The following is a 19,627-nucleotide window of genomic DNA, read 5'->3' as shown; positions in this document are numbered from 1 at the left end:
TATATATATATATATATATATATAAGCAAAATGGCCGCAAATATATTTTTGTTGAATTCAGTTAATTATAAAACATTTCAATTATTATTATTAAAATCATTTCTAGAGAGATATCATTTCTAGAGAGATATACTTATAAAACCACCCACAGACTAGCACCCCACTCCATGCCTTTCAACGTAAAAACTTGCAATGATTCATAAGAATTTAGGCCCATCGTTTGTTGTATTACGCCATCTTGTGTACAAATTTGGTACTGTAACATTCTTTTTTATTCATTTTTTCAGCTTAGTCCCTTTATTAATCAGGGGGCCGCCACAGCAAAATGAACTGCCAACTAATCCAGCATATGTTTTACATAGCAGATGCCCTTCCAGCTGCAACCCATTACTGGGAAACACCCATACCATCTCATTCACACACACACACACACACACTGCAGACAATTTAGCTCACCTAATTTACCTGTATTAAATGTTAAAATGCCTTATAAAAACGCCAACTGACCCAGCCAAGGCTCGAACCAGAGACCTTCTTGCTGTGAGGCAATCGTGCTACATACTACACCACCATGACGCTTTCATACTCATATTATTGTTAAATATCACCTTATATAAAACAAACGTGTCAGATATATCACAAAAGAGATAGGGTACAAAAAATAATAATAATATTAAAACAATTCCTGCTTGGAACTGGTCTATGGCTTTACATCATAGTGACTCATGCCTGAACATTTATAGACACGCAAGCCCCGCCCATTTTAAAGTGCTTCATTTCCCTCAGCTTAGTCCCTTATTAATCAGGAGTTGCCACAGCGGATTTAACTGCCAACTATTCCAGCATATATTTTACACAGAGGATGCAGCAACCCAGTAGTGGGAAACACCCATTCACATTCACACACACATACTGTATGGCCGATTTTGTTTACCCAATTCACCTATACAGCATGTCTTAGCTTTTTTACTTTATTTAAAGCCCAGACACTTAATTTTGATACTAATAGTGCAGTTTAAAAGAAGGACATCTATGGTATGGCAGGGAGATTTGATTTACCACAACCATTTTTTGGTATTCACTATTTTTTTTTATGTCACTATTAAACTGATAATAAATGATAAATTATAAAAACTGAATATTACCAAGTATATTAATTGCCAAGTACAATAAGGAAAATGACAGACTGTTTTTTTGCATCTGTTTTATTCCTGTTATCACATTTACAAAATACCCAGATCTTTGCAATAAACAGTATCTAAATTGTTACAAAAATCTCTATCATTTCATGTCTTTGTGCTTTCATAACTGTTAAAATCTTATTCCTATATCAACAAAGGTGTACACAGGGATCAGTTTGTTCGATCATACAAACACCTACAAACAATAACAATAATGGTTCCTGTTGGGTGGAAAAATGATCTCTATTAAATAACCCCTCTCCCTCTTTGTGTCCTTGGAATGGTAGCATTTTAAAAACAACAGCAGCAACAACAACACCTATTCACTATTATCAGTTAGTAGTCTTCAAATGTTAATTGTTTGAAACAGTTACGATTCTTTAAAAAATAAAGCTCTACGGCAAAAAACAAACTATCTTAAATATCTATAAATGTCTTTCAGAAGTTTCAAGAGTTTGTGCAATATGACATTAGCTGCATTTTTTCATATTATCAACAATGAAGTGCATTTATAGTTCCACTGAACGTTGAAACAAACTATACACTGAGGAAATATTTCAGATATCTCTGGTAGTGTTCATGAAACAGCTGGTGATGAACTGTGATAATCTGGTTATATTTTAAAATATTTGAGAAAATGTGACAATGAAGAGGCATCTGGGTGGTTATGTTCGGAAAAGAACAACACATTATTGCTACTCTAGGTTTTAGTTAGTTGGTAAACTTCGTATAAAAACAAAACATACTTAAATGTGGCGGGATCATTTTTCCATGAAGCCACAAATAAAGCTTTTTTGGAGAACTTGTTTATGTTGGTGATAGTGAGGATCCTTTATATGATGCAAGACCAGTCACTTGGGGTTCGTCCATACTGCAAAAAGGCAACAATAGAAATGCACAATATGATTTTATTCTGACTGTTCTGTTAGTCCAAGGTAGTTTGTGATAGGAAGGTGGGAGTTAAATGTGTTTTTTTTTTTTTTTTAAGAAGCAGCGTAGATACAAAATGAACCGAGACAAAAAATGTCCCAATTTACCACAAAGGGCTGCAATAACTCAATATTTAGACCCCATTTTTGTACATGGTGATTACCATAATAAGTGAATAAAAATGTAAGGGAATAAATACAAGAATTAAAAATATAATTAGGAAGAAAACATAAGTGTTCTTGAAAGCAAATAAATACAAATATTGAAGTAATTAAGTATTATTAGTCGTAAATAGCAGACAAACAAACAATAATTCTCTTTGAAAAATAAAATACAAATATGCATGTCATTATGGTTATGGTTTATTCATATTATTACGTTATAATTAGAAGTCTAGTTAAAGTCTTACATAAGAACATACAGTACAAACACACAAAAAATGTATACACAAATTAACCAGAAAAACACAGGGTTCCCACGCTGTCATGAACAGCAGATTCAGGGACTTTTTAAAGCACCATTCATTTTAAATCAAGCACCTTTTATAATTCATGCCCCAGCATATGTAACACCATCATAGTCTTTACTTTACTTAACATTTTACTTACACTTAATATTTACTTTAAATATGTCAAAATATAGGTCAAAAAATGACCATTTTAAACATTCCTTCTCAAATAACTTTAATAAAATGTGTTTGAATTCAATAATGGTGATATTCAAAAGTGGTTTCTTAGTAAAATGTTAATAAAACGTGCATTATTTGTCAGTATTATGTGTACATGATTTTAAATTAAAGACTTTTAATTTAAGAATTTCTCAGTTTTATCATTCTGTTTTTGGAAAAAAGAGCACAATTGTTGGAATAAACCATAAACATTATTTTAAAACATGAATATATTATAAACATCAATTTCAAATTGAATTCAAGCACTTTCAAGGACCTATGTTTGTTTTAAAGCACTTTCCATGCCTTGAATTCATATGTCTGAAATTCAAGTACTTTCAAGTTTTATTAAATTTATTTATGAAGCACATTCAAAAACATAGGTCAAAGTAAAATAAAAAGGCAGAATATAAAAACAGAAATAAGACAAGAAAAACAACTGAATAAATTTAAAAATGAAGCAGTAGAAAGGACTAATAAAATAATATTAAATAGCCAAGAAAAATGGGTACGTTTTTAGGAGTGATTTAAAAATGTATAGTGATGGAGCAATTCTAATCTCAAGCAGTGTGAGAACAATATAAAAATCTAAGTGAAACATTCCCATGCATGACAGTTAAACATTTTAAGATTTTGCGTGATTAATTTTTACAATTTATTTTATTTTCTATAATTATTTCTCTGTGGTCACTAAGCAAATTTAAAGGCATGATCAGACTTGATTAAGGAGACATGTTGCATTTCCATTGTTTTAAACAGTATTGTGAAATATTGGAATCATTCTGAATGCTGTTAAAAATACATGAGGCCTATAAATGTGTGTGTCGATATCTTACCTGAATATCTGTGAGCTCCTTTAGTAGTCTGGAGGCAAGTGGAGGAAAACTTCCCTCGCATGGAATATGCAGATTCTACAGGGCAGGATAAACAATTAGTATAAGAAAAACATGCTGGAAAAGAGTTCAACTCACAGGGTTTCTGCAGGTTTAAGAAATGTAAAGAGTTTTTAAGACCATTTTGAATGAAATGCATCACATATCACCACCACCACAACCACATTCCAACCCAGGCTCAATCTATGTCTATATACATTTCTGGAGAGCATCAAATACGTCCCAGGAGCTATGTTTACTTTTGCAGTTCTTGTTTTCGCAAATCCACCAGAGGCCACTGTGTATGCTTTTCAGACCACAAATTTCTCCAGCGAGTACCATTCGCGTCTGCTGTTCTCACGTAAATCCACAAGAGGCCGCTGTCGACTGACTGACCAACCAACCAACCGATCTCCCAACTCTCCCTCTTCCCTAAACCCAACCAATAGTGTTTTAAAAAGCACTGATTGACCCTCCCACTACTCCCCTAAACCCAACCGCAGTGTTTTAAAAAGCAATCCAAAAAAAAAGAAAAGCCCTCGTCTAATTTTTTAGCACATTTTCAGATTTTAATACATTCTCACCCTGTTATTTAATTGTTTATTTTATTTCTTAGCTCTTGTTTTGTCTCACCTGCTTTCTGAAACTGTTCTTCTCTAGGCTCCAACCCCATTGTCAACTCTGCTCTGCATCTCAAGTCCGCCTTCATACATGGTGAGCTAACTGGACAAACTGGTAACAGCGGGAAAGCAGTCTAAAAAGGAACGGCGTCATTCCGCTCTGTGAAATGCAGCCATACATAGCTTTGGCTACATAATTCACAATCTCCAGAAATGTATATAGGGCAACGTTTTTACTTTAAAGTAATTTGGTGCCTCTGCATTGAATGTTTTGTTGTTGTGGTGATGATGTGTGTTAAATTACACCTGATGAATTATTACATGTTAATTAAAAGATATTTTTACAGTGTAGATCAGTAATGTGTTCAATTTGAATAAATTATTAATTTTGAATGCAAAGTAAATAATTTTTTATTCAAATTGAACATATTACTGATCTACACTTCTCTGTTAAAAATAATCTGTTAATTAACAGGTTCCAAGTTTAACCTTTCTCAAGTTTTTTTTCTGTTTAATTACATTCATGAATTGGGTTGTAGGATCTTGAACTGTGATCTGTCTTTTTTGATGTTGAAAATTTAACTGTGTAGTTTGCAAGGTTTCTTCAAGTTTCACCAAGTCAATTTTAAGACTTTTAAAGACCATTAAGAATAAAAATTTCAGACTTAGATAGGGCTATACGCTAATGGCCCAGCAGAAAAAAAATGTTTATTTGGCCAGTTAAGAAAAAAATTCTAATTAGTTATTTTGTTTGTCACATATTTTAAATATTGTGTTGAATCAAGCAGACCCTATTGTATGCGTGTAATTTTTTTAATATAACTTTATTATATTAAAACTTTAATAAACTAAATGTATGCACAACAGATTGTTATAATATTAGTTATAAATAGATTTTGCTACAAGTTTTATTTAGATGTATTGTTGGTGATTAAATGTGTTTTGGACGGGTTGAGTAGCTGTACACAAAGGAAAATTAAGATGCAAAAATTAAGAGAATAATTCAGTGAATTTAGGACTTTTTAAGGACTAAAATTGTGTTTTTAAAAATGTAAGACTTTTTAAGATCCTGCAGACACCCTAAATTTGACAGAGTAACTTTTACTAGTTTCCATATACCATATATTGTAAAGTAATAATACTGCAAAAATAAAAAAACAGGTTTTTGTACTGTAATTTACAAAAATAACCCAGTCAATAAATCACTTCATACACAAACGTTCTAAAAAGCATTACATGGACATAGGAAAATTAAGACCTGACTAAAACTTTTTTTACAAGTTTATCAGTGAATTTTAGATTTTTACAGACCCTGCGGAAACCGTGACTGAAAAGATGTTGACTGAGAAGTGGACATCTGTTGATTTGCCTGCATGTTTTGATAACGAACCAGTGTGCAGTGCTCTAACTGTCCAAAACAAGCTGTAACTCACTTCTCCCTGATATAAGATCCTGCCGACTGGACTGACAACACAAGCTGTTCCAGAACCAAACATCTCTTTTACTCGGTTCTCCTCCAGAGCTCGCCGCAGGTCAGACATGGTCAGATATCGCTCCGACACTTTAAACCCACTCTGAAAGATAATGATAACCTTTTAAACAAACTTGTGTAGGTGTAGGTACAAATTTTCCTTATCAAATCTCATTTCACTGTACACTAGAAGAAAATGTGCAGCCCAAACTCCCGAGAGTCAGTTCTGTGACTATTTTGCTCATTTATTTTTGAGCATTTTAAAAGTATGATTTTGCCATGTTTTACCCATTGGCGAGCAAGTTCTAAGATGCTTTGCCGTGTAACACCTGGCAGAATAATACCATCTAGAGGTGGTGTTGCAAGCTCCTCCTCTGGAAAGAAAAAATAATTATTATGCAATTTTCTATAAAATATTACAAGATGAATGCATATCTTAAAAACAATTTTTTTTATTACAAAAAACTGCAACAACATTTAAGAAGATAAACAAACAGTATAAAAGAAAATAAATACTATATTTATAAAAAATATTACAATATTAAATAATTATAATTTAATTCCTTTTTTTATAAATAATACATTAATAAAATAGAAAGAAAGAAATTGCAAAAAATTGCAAATTATCATGCAAAAATGAAGTAAAATATACAAATATATACACTAAATAAAGATCGCTAAAAATAAATAATATATAATATAATAACAATGTAGCTTAACAGAAACAAAATATAATATTTTGAAATAATTCAGAAACACATTCTATGATTATATAAATGATAAATAATCAAACAATTATTGTAGAGTTCCTGCCAAAATATTATATAATATTCAAATAAATACATTATAAAGTGTATAAATAATTCAAAATTATAAAAAAGAAATACAAACTAGTAATTAGATTAAATATTAATCATGCAAATATGAAGTAAAATATAAAAATACGCACTAAAGAAAGAACGATAAAATATAATATATAATAGTAATATAATTCTGAACAGAAATAAAATATTTCCCATATAACATTTTTTTAATTATTTAGACACAAATTACATACTTTTTTAAATAAATAATAAAATAATTACTATATAATTCCTGCCAAAATATTATATATAATATTCAAATAAATACATGATCAGAAATCTATAAATAATAAAAATATTAAAACAGATATAAAGAAATACAAATTAGTAATTTGATTAAATATTATTCATGCAAATATGTAAAATATTAAAATCTGTACTAAATAAATATTAAAAAAGGTATAATAATACATATTCGTAATATAATGATAATGTAGCTTAACAGAAACAAAGTATTTTTCCATAAAGTATTTTAAAATAATGTATAAAACTATAATCGGTCTTTATAAAAGAAAATATCCAGATGTGTTTTACATTTTACAATCGGAAACTATTGAATAAAAACCTTATTTGGGATTCCATGGCATTAGAAAATTGAAAAGCCCTGTTCTTTTATATATAGTACTTATATTTAGTACAATATTGAAAAGAAATTTGATGCACTTCTGACATTTTAAAAACAACGCATTCAATTGTCAATTTGCCACTAGAGGTCTTTAGTGATCTTTAACCAGGCTAGAAATTGTGAATCTAACATCATCGATTTGTAGCCATTTGATGGTCCTGCAAATTTACATTAACTTCCGCATACTATGCTGTCTGTTAAAGTAAATATAGATAACCAGTCTACTTTATCTATCAAAACAGAGTGTAAGTTCAGTCAGTTTGTAAACAGTCGTCACCTCCTTTCTCATTGATCCAGTAGAGGAAAAGGTTCATAGTGCCGACCTCTGTGATCTGATGATCATCCCCGTAAAGCCATAAAACCTGTTGACAGCCAAAATCCACCGCCTCGTACTGGGCATAGATAGATGAGCCATAGTTCCTGAAAAAAAAAAAAAAAACATTTCACACAATGTACCTTCTTCACAATCAATGATCTGTCTTGGTCCTGAAAAACCCCCATTGTACTGTTGCATTCACACACACATTCAAAGGCTGAAAAAGCACTGGATGCTATTCTGCATAGGATTATGTTCTCGTGTGAGTGATTTTATGTCAGATTTATGCACAAGTTTACAGGGCCCTGCACTAATAATGATATAAAAATGAGCAAAGAACGCTATGAAATGTATGAAATGTCTTTCATTCATTTTCTGTTTTGGCTTAGTCCCTTTATTAATCAGGGGTTGCCACAGCGTAATGAACTGCCAACTTATCCAGCATGTTTTACGCAGGGGATGCCCTTCCAGCTGCAACCTATAACTGGGAAACATCCATACACTCTCATTCACCCACATACACTACGGCCAATTTAGTTTATTTAATTCACGTATAGCACATGTGTTTGGACTTTGGGAGAAACTGGAACACCCGGAAGAAACCCACGCTAACACAGGGAGAAAATGCAAACTCCACACAGAAATGCCAACTGACCCAGCCGGGACCTTTTTGATCATATGATTGAAATATTAACTCCAAAACCTAGAGTAGCTTGAGTCTATTTTTGGATTAGATTTTTTTTTTTTTTACTTTTTAAACAGTTTAGGGTGATGTAGGGTATATTAGACTATTGTTTTGAAGACTTTCTGACCCCAAAACCCAACTAAACTGCATCCAAAAATTATTCACAGTACTTTTCCCACATTTTCTTATGTTGCAACCTTATTCTAAAATGAATTAAATTCATTATTTCCCATACAATTCTACAAACAATACCACACATTGTCAATGTGATCCACATTTGTTTAACATCTCTGCAAATTTATTACAAATTAAAAACAAAAGCAAATGTACATTCACATCCTTTGCTCAATGCTAACTGCAATAATTTCTGCAATTCTTTTTCGGGCTGATTCAAAACACTCCTAGTGGACAGAGATTCTTTACTATCACCCCAGATGTGATGGAAATATGACTTTTCTGTATTTTTGCTTTGTTCTTATAGCCACTTGCGATTTTGTGAAGTTTGATAACCTTTTTTCGAAATTAGGAGCTAACCCAGGGGTCACCTTGATGTCAAAATACATAAAAAATATGTCAAAAATGGACATCAATTTGATGTCAAAACCTTGACATCCACACATTGATGCCCTTTTGCCACCCAAAATAACGACACAAAAAGTTTTATAATATAAGAAAGAAAACACAACGTAATCAAATATTGTCGCCAGTTTTACATGCCAATTAAATGTCGCTTTGACATAAAGTTTGACAATTGACATCAAATTAATTAGCATTTTTGACATGTTTTTGATGTTGTTTTTATGTCAAGTTGACCGCTGGGATGTATTTTGTTTATAATTTATGTGTGACTTACTGAGTTTGGCCTTTGTGTTACCTCATATGTATAGCCCAGTGAAACAGGAGGTCATGCTTGGCCAATATGCTGTTCCTCATAACCCAGGTGTAATAAAATATAAAACATCAAATGGAATATACTTCATAAAACTGTGGTGTGTTTGCAATTGTTTGTTCTCAACGAAAGCTATTTATATTTTTGTTAATAATTTGACTAAAAGATTTAACAATGAAGTACTTTTTTCCCACAGCCTTCAATTTAATGCATGTTCTATTTCTATCATATTTACCAAGGGTGTCAATTCAGTATAAAGGGAGGATACTGTAAAACATGGTTATTTACACACACAATTCTGTACATTTACAATGACATTTTTAACATTAATTCAAGCCTGCAGCATTTGGATCAAGATTAGTAAGTATGCAACAATGATTCTTATTCATGTAGTGTTTTGTAGTAAAATAATGAGTAATGTAGAAACACAAACACATTGCATGTTACATGTTTCTCCCTCATTTGCTTACCCTCCCATCTTGCAGTCTCCTGTTCCTCCTCTCCAGGCTCTAATGTATTTGGAGTCAGCCCACAGAGACACTGGTTTAGCTCCTGTGCTGAAGTACGAGCCCACAGGACTGAGAATGACAAACAGCAATGCACTGGAGGGCTTCTTCACACCGAGGGTGGGCTGCTCACACAAGGGGGTTGTAAAGAGTTTATAGGTTAACTGTAGTGCTATTCGGTCAGCCATTCGTTCATTTTCTTTTCTGCTTATTTCCCTTTAATAATCTGGGGTCGCCACAGCGGAATGAACTGCTATTTGGTCATTTTAGATCAAAATATTGTCCATTTTGTTTTTTGTTCTTTTTTTTTACTAACAAAAGTTTGGGCATTTGACATGTGAACACACACATAAATCATCTAGCAGAAACATTTGGTACTGCATTTAAACAAAATCTTGGTGAAATAAAAGTTTTTGAAATATCAACTTTAAATTTCAAGCACAAATTGTTTAGATATTTGCTTTTCCACAGTTTTACAGAATAAAATACATTTACATTCATGAAGTTAGAGTGTATTTATACACTACAGTGTCTCAAATGTAAAATAACAGTTTATATTGCCAATGAAAAGAAAATCATTAAGTTTAATACATAATTATACAATTTTAAATTATTAATTCATGAATAATTCAATGTTTCAATTTTTTCTGCCATATGAAACATTTATTTCTGCAAGTAAAATCTGAATTGTCTACATAAATGTATTATGTGACAGTACTGTGAACTTAACAAACAGCATCCTACAGTAAATGCATGTTAAAACAAAATAAAGGTCATGTGAAGTTCTTTGAAATATGCATTTTTATTCAATGTTTGACTTAATCTCAACAAAAAAAAATTAAGAGAGGGCGGGACTCTTAAAGGCTCCTCCCCTTTACAAAAACAGCCAATAGCCTTTTGTTTTTATCACAGCTCTGCCAGTGAGAGTGGTTGAGATCAAGTGCATCAAATGAAAAGGAAATGAGAAGCATCTTAAAGGCGGTGAAGCATGTCAGATACTACAGACCATTTGATAGGTCAAGACTTGATAAGAAACAGAGGTTTGTGGTGTGATGTTTATATCAGTTTTATATCTTTTAAACAGTAATTTTGTCCCTGTTTTGGAGCACACTAATTAATAGATATCCCTAAAAGTAACATACTGAAATTAACATCTAAAAAGGTTTATTTTAATTTCAAGGGGGCTTTAAAAAGCCATATTTACAGTAAATGCAAGATCTGACAGGCCATCGACAGACTTGTATGATAATGAATTCAGTTTTGTGCAGTACTCACTTCTGTGCCCAGTAATGTGGGACGAATGTAGAGACTGGCAGAGTCTGAGTGAGGAACCCAGTCCTGATCCAAGTCCACTAACTTCTTGATGCACTCCATCAACTCAGCACAATCAAAACTCTGCAGACAAACAGAGAAAATTAGAAAAAGCAGAAGTGCATTTTCCTGTGTTGATTATATCATGAATGCGATAAAGTAAAAATGGAGATACTGTATGACAGTCTTACAGGCAGACAGGCCCGATGAGCAGACTTCAACATCCGATTCATGTTCAACATGGGTCTGAAGAGACGCACTTTGTTGTCCGGCCCCCGATATGCCTTCATACCCTCAAAAAGCTGCACACAATAGGTTTAGATTTAAAAATGGTTTACTAAGTCTGGACAAAATCTGACAAAATACTTCAATGAATTGTTTTTTGTGTCAATTCTATGTCTTTCCTCAAAAGCTGTGAATCATTTTCTAGAATAAGTATGCAGATTAGGATGCAGCGTAAGTGTTCACTAATAATTTTAAGCTACATCAATAGCACTTGTAGTAAGTCTATAATCACTGATTCAGATCAAGATTCGAATCACAGATAGAATCAAGAGCTTGTGAATCAGAATCAAATTAAACCATGGCATTTGAATCAATACCCAGTCCTAGTAATAATTACTAATGGAAGTCAAATGATTTTATGACATCTAAGCACACATATGAAACTCAACATGGCAAGAACTGACCTGTATAGCGTAATGCAGGGCAGAACAGCCTGGATGCATGGACAGGTTCCCAAAAGGCTGGATGTGTGGCTTCTGCCAACCTTCTTGAAGACTCCACTCAATGGTCAACATGTGGTCAGTGAAGACTGACCCAAACACCAGGCCATTTGGGTCAGGTTTTGGCTTATGGGTTTGTGCTAACTGTATCACTGTGTCTGCAGCCTAAATAAAAATAATCAGAGCATCAGATGACATAATTCACCAGCCAACAGCTTTTTACAGACACAGAACAGGGTCAGTCTGTGAAATCCATCTCTTTCTATCCCTATATTTATTTCTAGGGATTGCTCTAACAGAAATGCAGTCAAACCCTGAGATTAGACACTCTCACAGATTACATGTTCCTTCGGCAGCCCTCTGTAATCCCAGATTATGGTGTAAAGGTGAGCACCACATTACTCTCACTGTTTCATAGCAAACATTTCTTTGACTGAGAATGTCAGCAGCAACCTATTAGATTACAAAGTTTCTACAAGTTTTATCAAGTCAAATTTAAGACTTTTAAGACCTTTTTAAGACCATTATGAAAGAAATTTCACTTACACAAGGTTAAATGCTAAGGATTTTGTGGCACAGTTAAAACTTTAAAAAACATTAGAAACAAATGTTATTGTAAAGAATATAATCAAACCATACTAGTAAATAGAGTCAACAAATAAACTTTTGTTAAAACTATTATTAAGATGGAATGTTAGTGATTGGATAGGTGTTGACCTGACTGGGTAACTTTACAAGAAGACAGGAACATTAAGACCTGTTTAAAATTACTTAAGACCTACAACACAATATTTTTGTAAATTTAAGACTTTTTAAAAATTTTGTTTTTTGAAATTAAGACATTTTAAAACCTTACAGACACCCTGGATTAAATCTCAGTCATCCTGATATATTTTCACTGGCCAAACAAAAATAAATAAAATTGGTTATTTGAATTTATAGATTTTATTCTAACAATACATTTTGTTAAATTTGTGTGTCTATCTATTTTAACACATTAGCAGTAGAAGAATACAATATAAGTTACATTATATTTCTTATTATAATCATTTATTTATATATTTATTGACTTCAACCTGAAATACTTGGAAGTATTTTCAATTGAAACAGAATAATAAATAGAAGGCAGGGTTTTACTCTAGTGCTCATTCTCCCAACTTCCTCCAAACCCAACGTTTGGAGTGCCATGGCTAACCATATTTCACATAAGCCATCAAACAGACATCATCTAAGAAAGACTGCCATTCCAGAATGGAAACAATTGGTCAGATTTTGATTTACGATTACAAATACTATGTTTCTAGCGTACTAGCAGATTTATTATTCCCCTTAAAGGGGACCAATTGTGCTCCTTTTTACAAGATGTAAAATAGGTCTCTGATGTACCTAGAGTGTATATGTTAAATTTCAGCTAAAAATTATCACTCAAAATTGTTTTTAACATGTCTTTAAAAATGTCCATTTTAAACTTTGATTGAAAATTTTGCCCTTTTGGTGACTGTTACTTTAAATTCACATGAGATTGTGCACCCACCACTCTTTTCTAAAGAAGCTGAAGTTATACATGCCTATGTAAGTGAGTCCCAAATCACATACTATTGCACCATTTTGTAGTATAAATAGTGTAAGTATGGCAGTCATACTGAAATTCTAAAGAAGAATAAGCGCACTTTAAATACTCAGATGATGCACTTATTCAACCATTAAAAAGAAGCGTGGAATGTTGGACACTTCAGGCTTTGTTCATGTAGGAAAAGAGGCGGAGCTTTCGAGCAATGAGGTTGGATTAATTAATTTATTTTGGATTGTGAAAGCAAAATTATCATACGAGAGTGATTATACCGTGGTGAATGCGGTTATACTCATGGCAGGTATTATTTGGTAGTTTGGCTATTTATTTCACTAATTTGGCAACTGTCAAATGTCATCAGGGAAACGATCTGAATATCTGCTTTGTAAAAATACATTAGTGTTCCATTTGGAATGACACTACATGCATACACTATGCTATTGAGTGTGTAAGTACATAGTGCATAGTGTGCCATTTGGGACGCAGCCTATGTCACCACAGTTCCAGATTCAAAATTCTAATGGCAGACGGCTGCTTCTCAGTAAGGGCTGTTGAATGCTAATAAAGGAGAGCTTGTCAATAAAGGGTGGGACTGTCTTCCGTTGATAACATTTACAAAGAAAGAATGCCAATCAAAGTGTTTCTACAGACTGTTATTATGAAGTGTTGTTATAAAAATTAGAATTAATGATTTAGTATTTATTTATTAGAGCCCGGCTATATTTACATACTGCTCCCACACAACTGTGTTGCAATTTATTTTGCATTAGAGGTCCCCTTTAAGACTAACAAATTAGAATTTCATGCACACACATTTCAAGTTTTTTTTAAACACTTTTTGGAACCACTGGATTGGCCAGCTGTACATCCTTCCAACTGATGGACTGTGAATTAAAAGAATATCAGCTCCTGAGACAATGTTTATCTTAAATGCTTCATTTTCTGGTGCTGTCATTGCACACTAATCTAAGGACTGTGTTGTCTGACACCTCAGTTACGAGTGCTTTACGAGTAGCAAACTATAAATATGCTAGATCCAATTGAACAACCGTCTGTAATCTCTGTTGAGTCTCGACAGCAATCATGTTAGCAGATTTACAGAGGTGGTCAACAGCAGTACTATTATTGTCCTTGATGATGGCATGTTCAATTCTTTAGTATTCTAATTAGTGCCTTTACTTTAAATGTTCAGAGCCAGTGCTATAATTTTGTTGAGGCTACATTGTAATGAGAGCTGCAGTTTGGCCATCATCCAGTCATTGGTTAAGTGACCTCACACACAACAGTCTTCAGGCACTTCAAGAGGCTTAAATGCGATTATCCTCATCAATAGACAAACAATACTCTGCATGCCGCCATGATGATGAAACCAAGAATAAACACCTCTGCCAGAAGACTAAGTATAGTAACAGTGCACGTGTTTGTGCCTTTTCATCTCAGACAGTTTATGGAATTGGAAAGAATGTTGGAAGCAGGTAAATCACAAAATTACGAGACTAGATTTCTGTTTACTGATATTTTACGTAATGCCGTCTGCTCCTGAAACGAATAAAAGCACGTTGTGTGCCTTTAATTAACAGTCCACCAAAAATTTAAATACAGTTAATCTTACGAAGCCCTGAATGGTGATTGGGAAAAATGTGAAATTGTTTCAAATGGTTTTGTATTCTCTCATGAACATTACAGGCTGTTTCTAGTGTTGCACTTTCTCTTAATATTTATTGCCGCCAGCTAAAACATTTTTTTTTAGCTGGAAAAACATTTCATGGAAAAACTTATTATTTTGGAAAGGGAGCACAATGTTTTTCTTTGTTTTATCACATCTCAAATTAATATTTGTGAGTTATTATTTTGGTACTTTATTCTTCTCTTGAATATAGAAGATAAATAATTTATAGAATATCTACTTATCACTTTTTTCCATGTTGAACAGGGACTAAAGCAAGAGTGTAAATATAGATTATTTTCCAAAGGATGATTTGTTCAAATTCATTCAATGAACCTAAACTTAAATCTGTTATTACAGATGGACTACTAAAGTGTTCTTTTATTTTTAGACACAATGCTTCTGTGATGTTCATTGTAATGCAAGATAAATATATTTAAAATGTCTCATTTCAGACAGAAGCAAAGCCAAATGGGGTTATGTCAACATAACTGTGAGCTTAACATTACAGCTTTAAAAGTTCTTAATAAATGCTGCTTAATATATGATGCTTCTGTCATTGATATACTCAATAAATTCTCTGCTTTTGTATGCACCAACCTAAAACTAGAATATTGCACATGTTTACATTCGTGATGAACAAAATTGGTAAAATCTGACATTGCGATTTTTTGTTTTGCCATTATATTTATTGTGATATTAATAAAATTTCACCAGATGATTTGAATAGCTTTCTTTTGTAAAGATTTCATTAATTTAGATTGACTACGATCATCAATTCTTTTTCTATGCAGTGCATCTGCATACGTTATAACATATTACAAGCAAAAATAAACAAATAAACAGTTCTTTATCATTCCAGAGAGTCTAACAGTATTTATGTACAGAAATTAAACAATCAAATTTAAAATATCATGGTCATCATTGTATAAATAATAATACAAAATAAAATGTAATAATGTCTTTATCTTGTAATCTTTACTTAATAATCTAATCCTGTGGTGTGACTATTGCAGATACGCACATTGCAATATTGATGCTTAAATGATATATTGTTTAACCATAGTTTATGTTATGGCAAGATGATGTACAGAACTCAGACTTAATCACCACCTGAGTCAGTGAAAGGTAGAGGGACAGAGAGCAAGCCCAAAGCCAAGTCAAGCTTGATTGACAGGGCTTACAGTGATCTGAGACACTGGATTCCCTTTTGCTAAGCACGGGACCTGTTGGAAGAGTAAGCGTCTACTAACTGCCAAAATAAGGGGTCCAAGGTCACATTTTGGAGCCATGGATGTCAAATTATTAGATATATGGGAAAACGGGTCAATCACAAGCCAACTCCAGATGTTTAGACTAAAAGAAATGATCTTTTGCGATGCTCTGGCTGTTTTGGAAACGGTGTGTGAGGACTAAACCCGAAGAAAGTGGAATTACCTTAGGAATTATCAAGTTTTGATTGAGAAGGAAAATTTCTAATTGTCTGACTCGTCAATCAAACATCAGAATGGTGCCACTGGACATCTCATGGAAGGTAAGTTCAAGTTTATTTGTATAGCAATTTTTACAATAATTATTGTTTCAAAGCAGCTTTACAAAAGATGCACATTGTTGCATTACAATCAAAATAAGTTAAAGCTACAATCAAATATAAGTTATTATACATAAACACAGGTAAATGCTGTATTTTACGTTTTATATGTATGATGCGTTTAAAATATACCTTAAAGCTAGAGGCACTGTCAGCCATGCCGTTTTCCTAAAAGAAAAGAAACATATATTACGATGAACAGAAGAAATTTTAAAGCTGTGGTGTGCGATTAGAACACTTAATTTTCAGTCTTACATATTTACTAAGTATCTTAATTAATAAGTAATTAGAATACTGCTGTTCACTGATTTTATTTAATATTGATACATATCCCTGAAACAGAAAGAGCAATATTAAATATTTATATTATCTTAACAGGTATTCCCTTCACAAAATATCCATATAACTTAATTTATAGGGTGGATTGTGATCCTATCATGATGCAAATGTAGTTTATGCACAGTAGTTTAATATACAAACATGTAAAAAAAATTTGAAAATCATATTTGATATCTAGGCATTCATTCCCATGGCGACCCCTGATTAATAAGAAACTAAGCCGAAGGAAAATGGATAAATGAATTTAATATCTAGGCTACTTTTAAAATTTAAATTCTAAATGTCCAGGATAAAACATCCCGTGATTGTACAAGAAACACACCAAACACTGTACTAAAACGGAAGTATTTAAATATAGTATAGCTGTTTATAGATTTATCACCAACCAAGTGTAGGTTTTGAGCCACAGCTATAATTATATAGCTTTAGGTCACTGTAAAAGGCTATGCTGTGGTGAGTTATAAGATGTTTCCTTGCAAGAATGAATGAGCAAAATATTTAGTCTAAATACAAAATAAGCATTACTAGCTTATCTCATTGAACAAAAATATAAGGTCACAATGACCTGCAAAAATTGGACTTTCTACTCTAAATGGAGATGTAAAGTTTAAGTTTTGCTTTAAAAATGTATTTGAGTTTAAGCATAAGGGTTTGATTTCTGTAACACTCAAATAAAGTGCAATTACAAAAAAAAAAGAAATCATACAGTAAGAAAGACCTGATAAATATATGCCTAATTAAACTGTAATGACAATAAGCAAGAATATCAGTTTTCAATTATAGAATATTATATGTTTTTGGTAAAATAACACCTTAGTATGTCTAATTATTAAGCATTTTACACCCCTGATGAACTCACCCCCTTAGACATCATCACGTTCGGTCATGAAGTGAACTTGAAGTGGCTTGAAACATGAAATGATCTATGAGTTAGGCAGTTTTAGTGACCAATCAGCAGGGTTGAATGAAAGCTGCACCTCCATGCACTGACCTTCATTACCTTGCAATGTTTACAGAAGATTTGTTGCCTAATAGACTGAAAACAAGGTGACCATTAAAAATAATGACCAAAGAGCAATTAGCAGTAACAAATAGAAAAGCTAACAATGTATTTTCGCAGTTGTTAGCATTGGTAGCTATGAACAGTGGTGATGCAATAACTAACCTCATGAATTTTTGATGTTATAAACAAAAAAGCATAAAGGAAAATAAAATCATGTTAGCTTCTTGTTGCTAGCGTAAGTAAATTATTCCGCCTGCCTTTAACACAAAAAGTACATTAAATATAACTGTAATCATTTTATATTTGACTTATAAAAACCCTGACAGAGGACTTTGAGTACTTATTTCATTAGTCTATTATTTTACAGTCTATGAGTCCAGTCAGTGACGTAAATGTGTGTATCAATAGCCCTACATGAGGATGCGCGTAACCGCAATGTACGTTAATCTGACGAGAATACATACATGACCTATAACGATAATGTTTGATAACATATTTCCCATTTAACATTATATATCGTCTACGTGTATGCCTTTTAATAAAATATACAGAATAATGTCTTGAAATATGCCACAAACTATGCGCCACGACGGAGACATGTCGTGTATCTTCTTCTTAACACGCACACGTGACCACCGAGCATCTATTTGCGCGACCTCGCGGTTTAATATGAAACGTGGATAGATTTTGTAATATTTACATGAGGATGAAATCACTGAAACATTATGAACGCGACACGCGTGCCGTTACCTTGTGAGATGATGGTGCGCTCGTGGCTGATGCAACGCTCGCCATGATGAATGTGCGCCGTCTGTAAAGCTCTCACAGATTACACCATATCAAAGCCAAAGCGCCAAAACACACACAAGTGTTTGAAAGCGTGCACTATGACGGATCTTTTTCTTTTGTAGTGATAAGATATTACATTAAGTGAATGAAGAATTTATTTTCTAGAAATTAATATGGAAATTGATATGTTAAATTGTTGAATTATACATTAATTAAATTAAAATCTTAGTTTTTCTGGATACTGGATAAATAAATAATAATAACAAATAATAATATTGTCATTTAACTCATTTATTAATCAATCAATTTAATTAATTATTATTAATAATAATAACAATAATAATAATAATAATAATTAATAATTAATGTTTTCTTTTGCTGTGATTTGATATTTATTTCCAAATATTTATTTTTTAACTCTTCTAATGTGAAATATTGGTATTGTATTGTCTAAAATTTTTATGATCAAGCTAACAAACAAACAAAAATGTTTTAACTAACAATATTTTATTTTTTAAATTTGGCTTCAGTCAGTAGTTTACAAGATAAAGCAAAAATTTAATTTAATGTTTATTAAAAAACAAAACTTTAAATAATAAATCCAGCGAAACTAAGAAATTTAATGTGGTCTTACTTTATCCCCCATAACTGTATTTCTCCCAAATGATTTCATTTGCAACTAACACAATCATACCACTACTAAAAAGAGTTCTCACTCAGGGTGCTGGAGCTGAATATGGGACCCCTGGCCAATTATAAAGAGTCCTCTAGATATCATAAATAGATTTCACATCTTAAACTTCTCAAATCTTAAACACTAAATATCAATATATAATATACGTTTTGAACTAAATACATCGACTTTTACCTGAAAAATTCTAAAACAGAGATTTTAGATTTGATTATAGGTCAGTAGAGCCCTTGGAATAAAAAGATACACTTTTTTCTTCATACAGCACAGACTAAATACTGAAATATTTAATAGATGCTATAATTTAACTGACACTG

At 32.4% G+C, this 19,627-nt stretch overlaps 2 protein-coding genes across 18 annotated transcripts in view; one reads left to right on the top strand and one right to left on the bottom strand.

Moving 5' to 3' along the window:
- Positions 1–286: 286 nt before the first annotated feature.
- Positions 287–19,626, bottom strand: bcat1 (branched chain amino-acid transaminase 1, cytosolic). Of its 12 annotated transcripts, none has more exons than XM_073945633.1 (13): positions 18,581–18,636; positions 17,819–17,863; positions 17,687–17,732; positions 16,621–16,656; positions 11,626–11,826; positions 11,128–11,238; positions 10,901–11,020; positions 9,590–9,750; positions 7,507–7,649; positions 6,030–6,115; positions 5,704–5,844; positions 3,615–3,689; positions 287–2,052 (listed from the first exon to the last, which is right to left on the bottom strand). In XM_073945633.1, exons 3-13 carry the CDS (start codon positions 17,699–17,701, stop codon positions 2,014–2,016), a joined length of 1,128 nt encoding a protein of 375 aa, XP_073801734.1. In that variant the 5' UTR covers positions 17,702–17,732; positions 17,819–17,863; positions 18,581–18,636; the 3' UTR covers positions 287–2,013.
- The window catches only part of lrmp (lymphoid-restricted membrane protein), a 29,262-nt gene continuing 25,636 nt past the window's right edge, over positions 16,002–19,627 (top strand). For 5 of the 6 annotated variants that reach the window (XM_068219707.2, XM_073946496.1, XM_009300316.5 and 2 more), the window contains exon 1: positions 16,013–16,431. The gene's annotated coding sequence lies outside the window, so the exon portion shown is untranslated. Of the gene's footprint in view, positions 16,432–19,627 lie in introns of all 6 variants that reach the window. The other variant, XM_009300318.5, reaches the window with a different exon arrangement.

Source organism: Danio rerio, chromosome 4 (genome assembly GCF_049306965.1).
Source record: "Danio rerio strain Tuebingen ecotype United States chromosome 4, GRCz12tu, whole genome shotgun sequence".
Lineage (NCBI taxonomy): Eukaryota > Metazoa > Chordata > Actinopteri > Cypriniformes > Danionidae > Danio > Danio rerio.
The sequence above is the reverse complement of the archived record's forward strand: the minus strand, read 5'-3'. Positions and strand labels throughout refer to the sequence as shown.

Coding starts and splice junctions, on each gene's coding strand:
- bcat1 (XM_073945632.1), bottom strand. Junction 7,650..9,589: donor GGAGACTGCAAGATGGGAGG/GTAAGCAAATGA, acceptor TTTTTTTTTCAG/GAACTATGGCTCATCTATCT. Junction 3,690..5,703: donor GGATCTTATATCAGGGAGAA/GTGAGTTACAGC, acceptor CCTGCCCTGTAG/AATCTGCATATTCCATGCGA.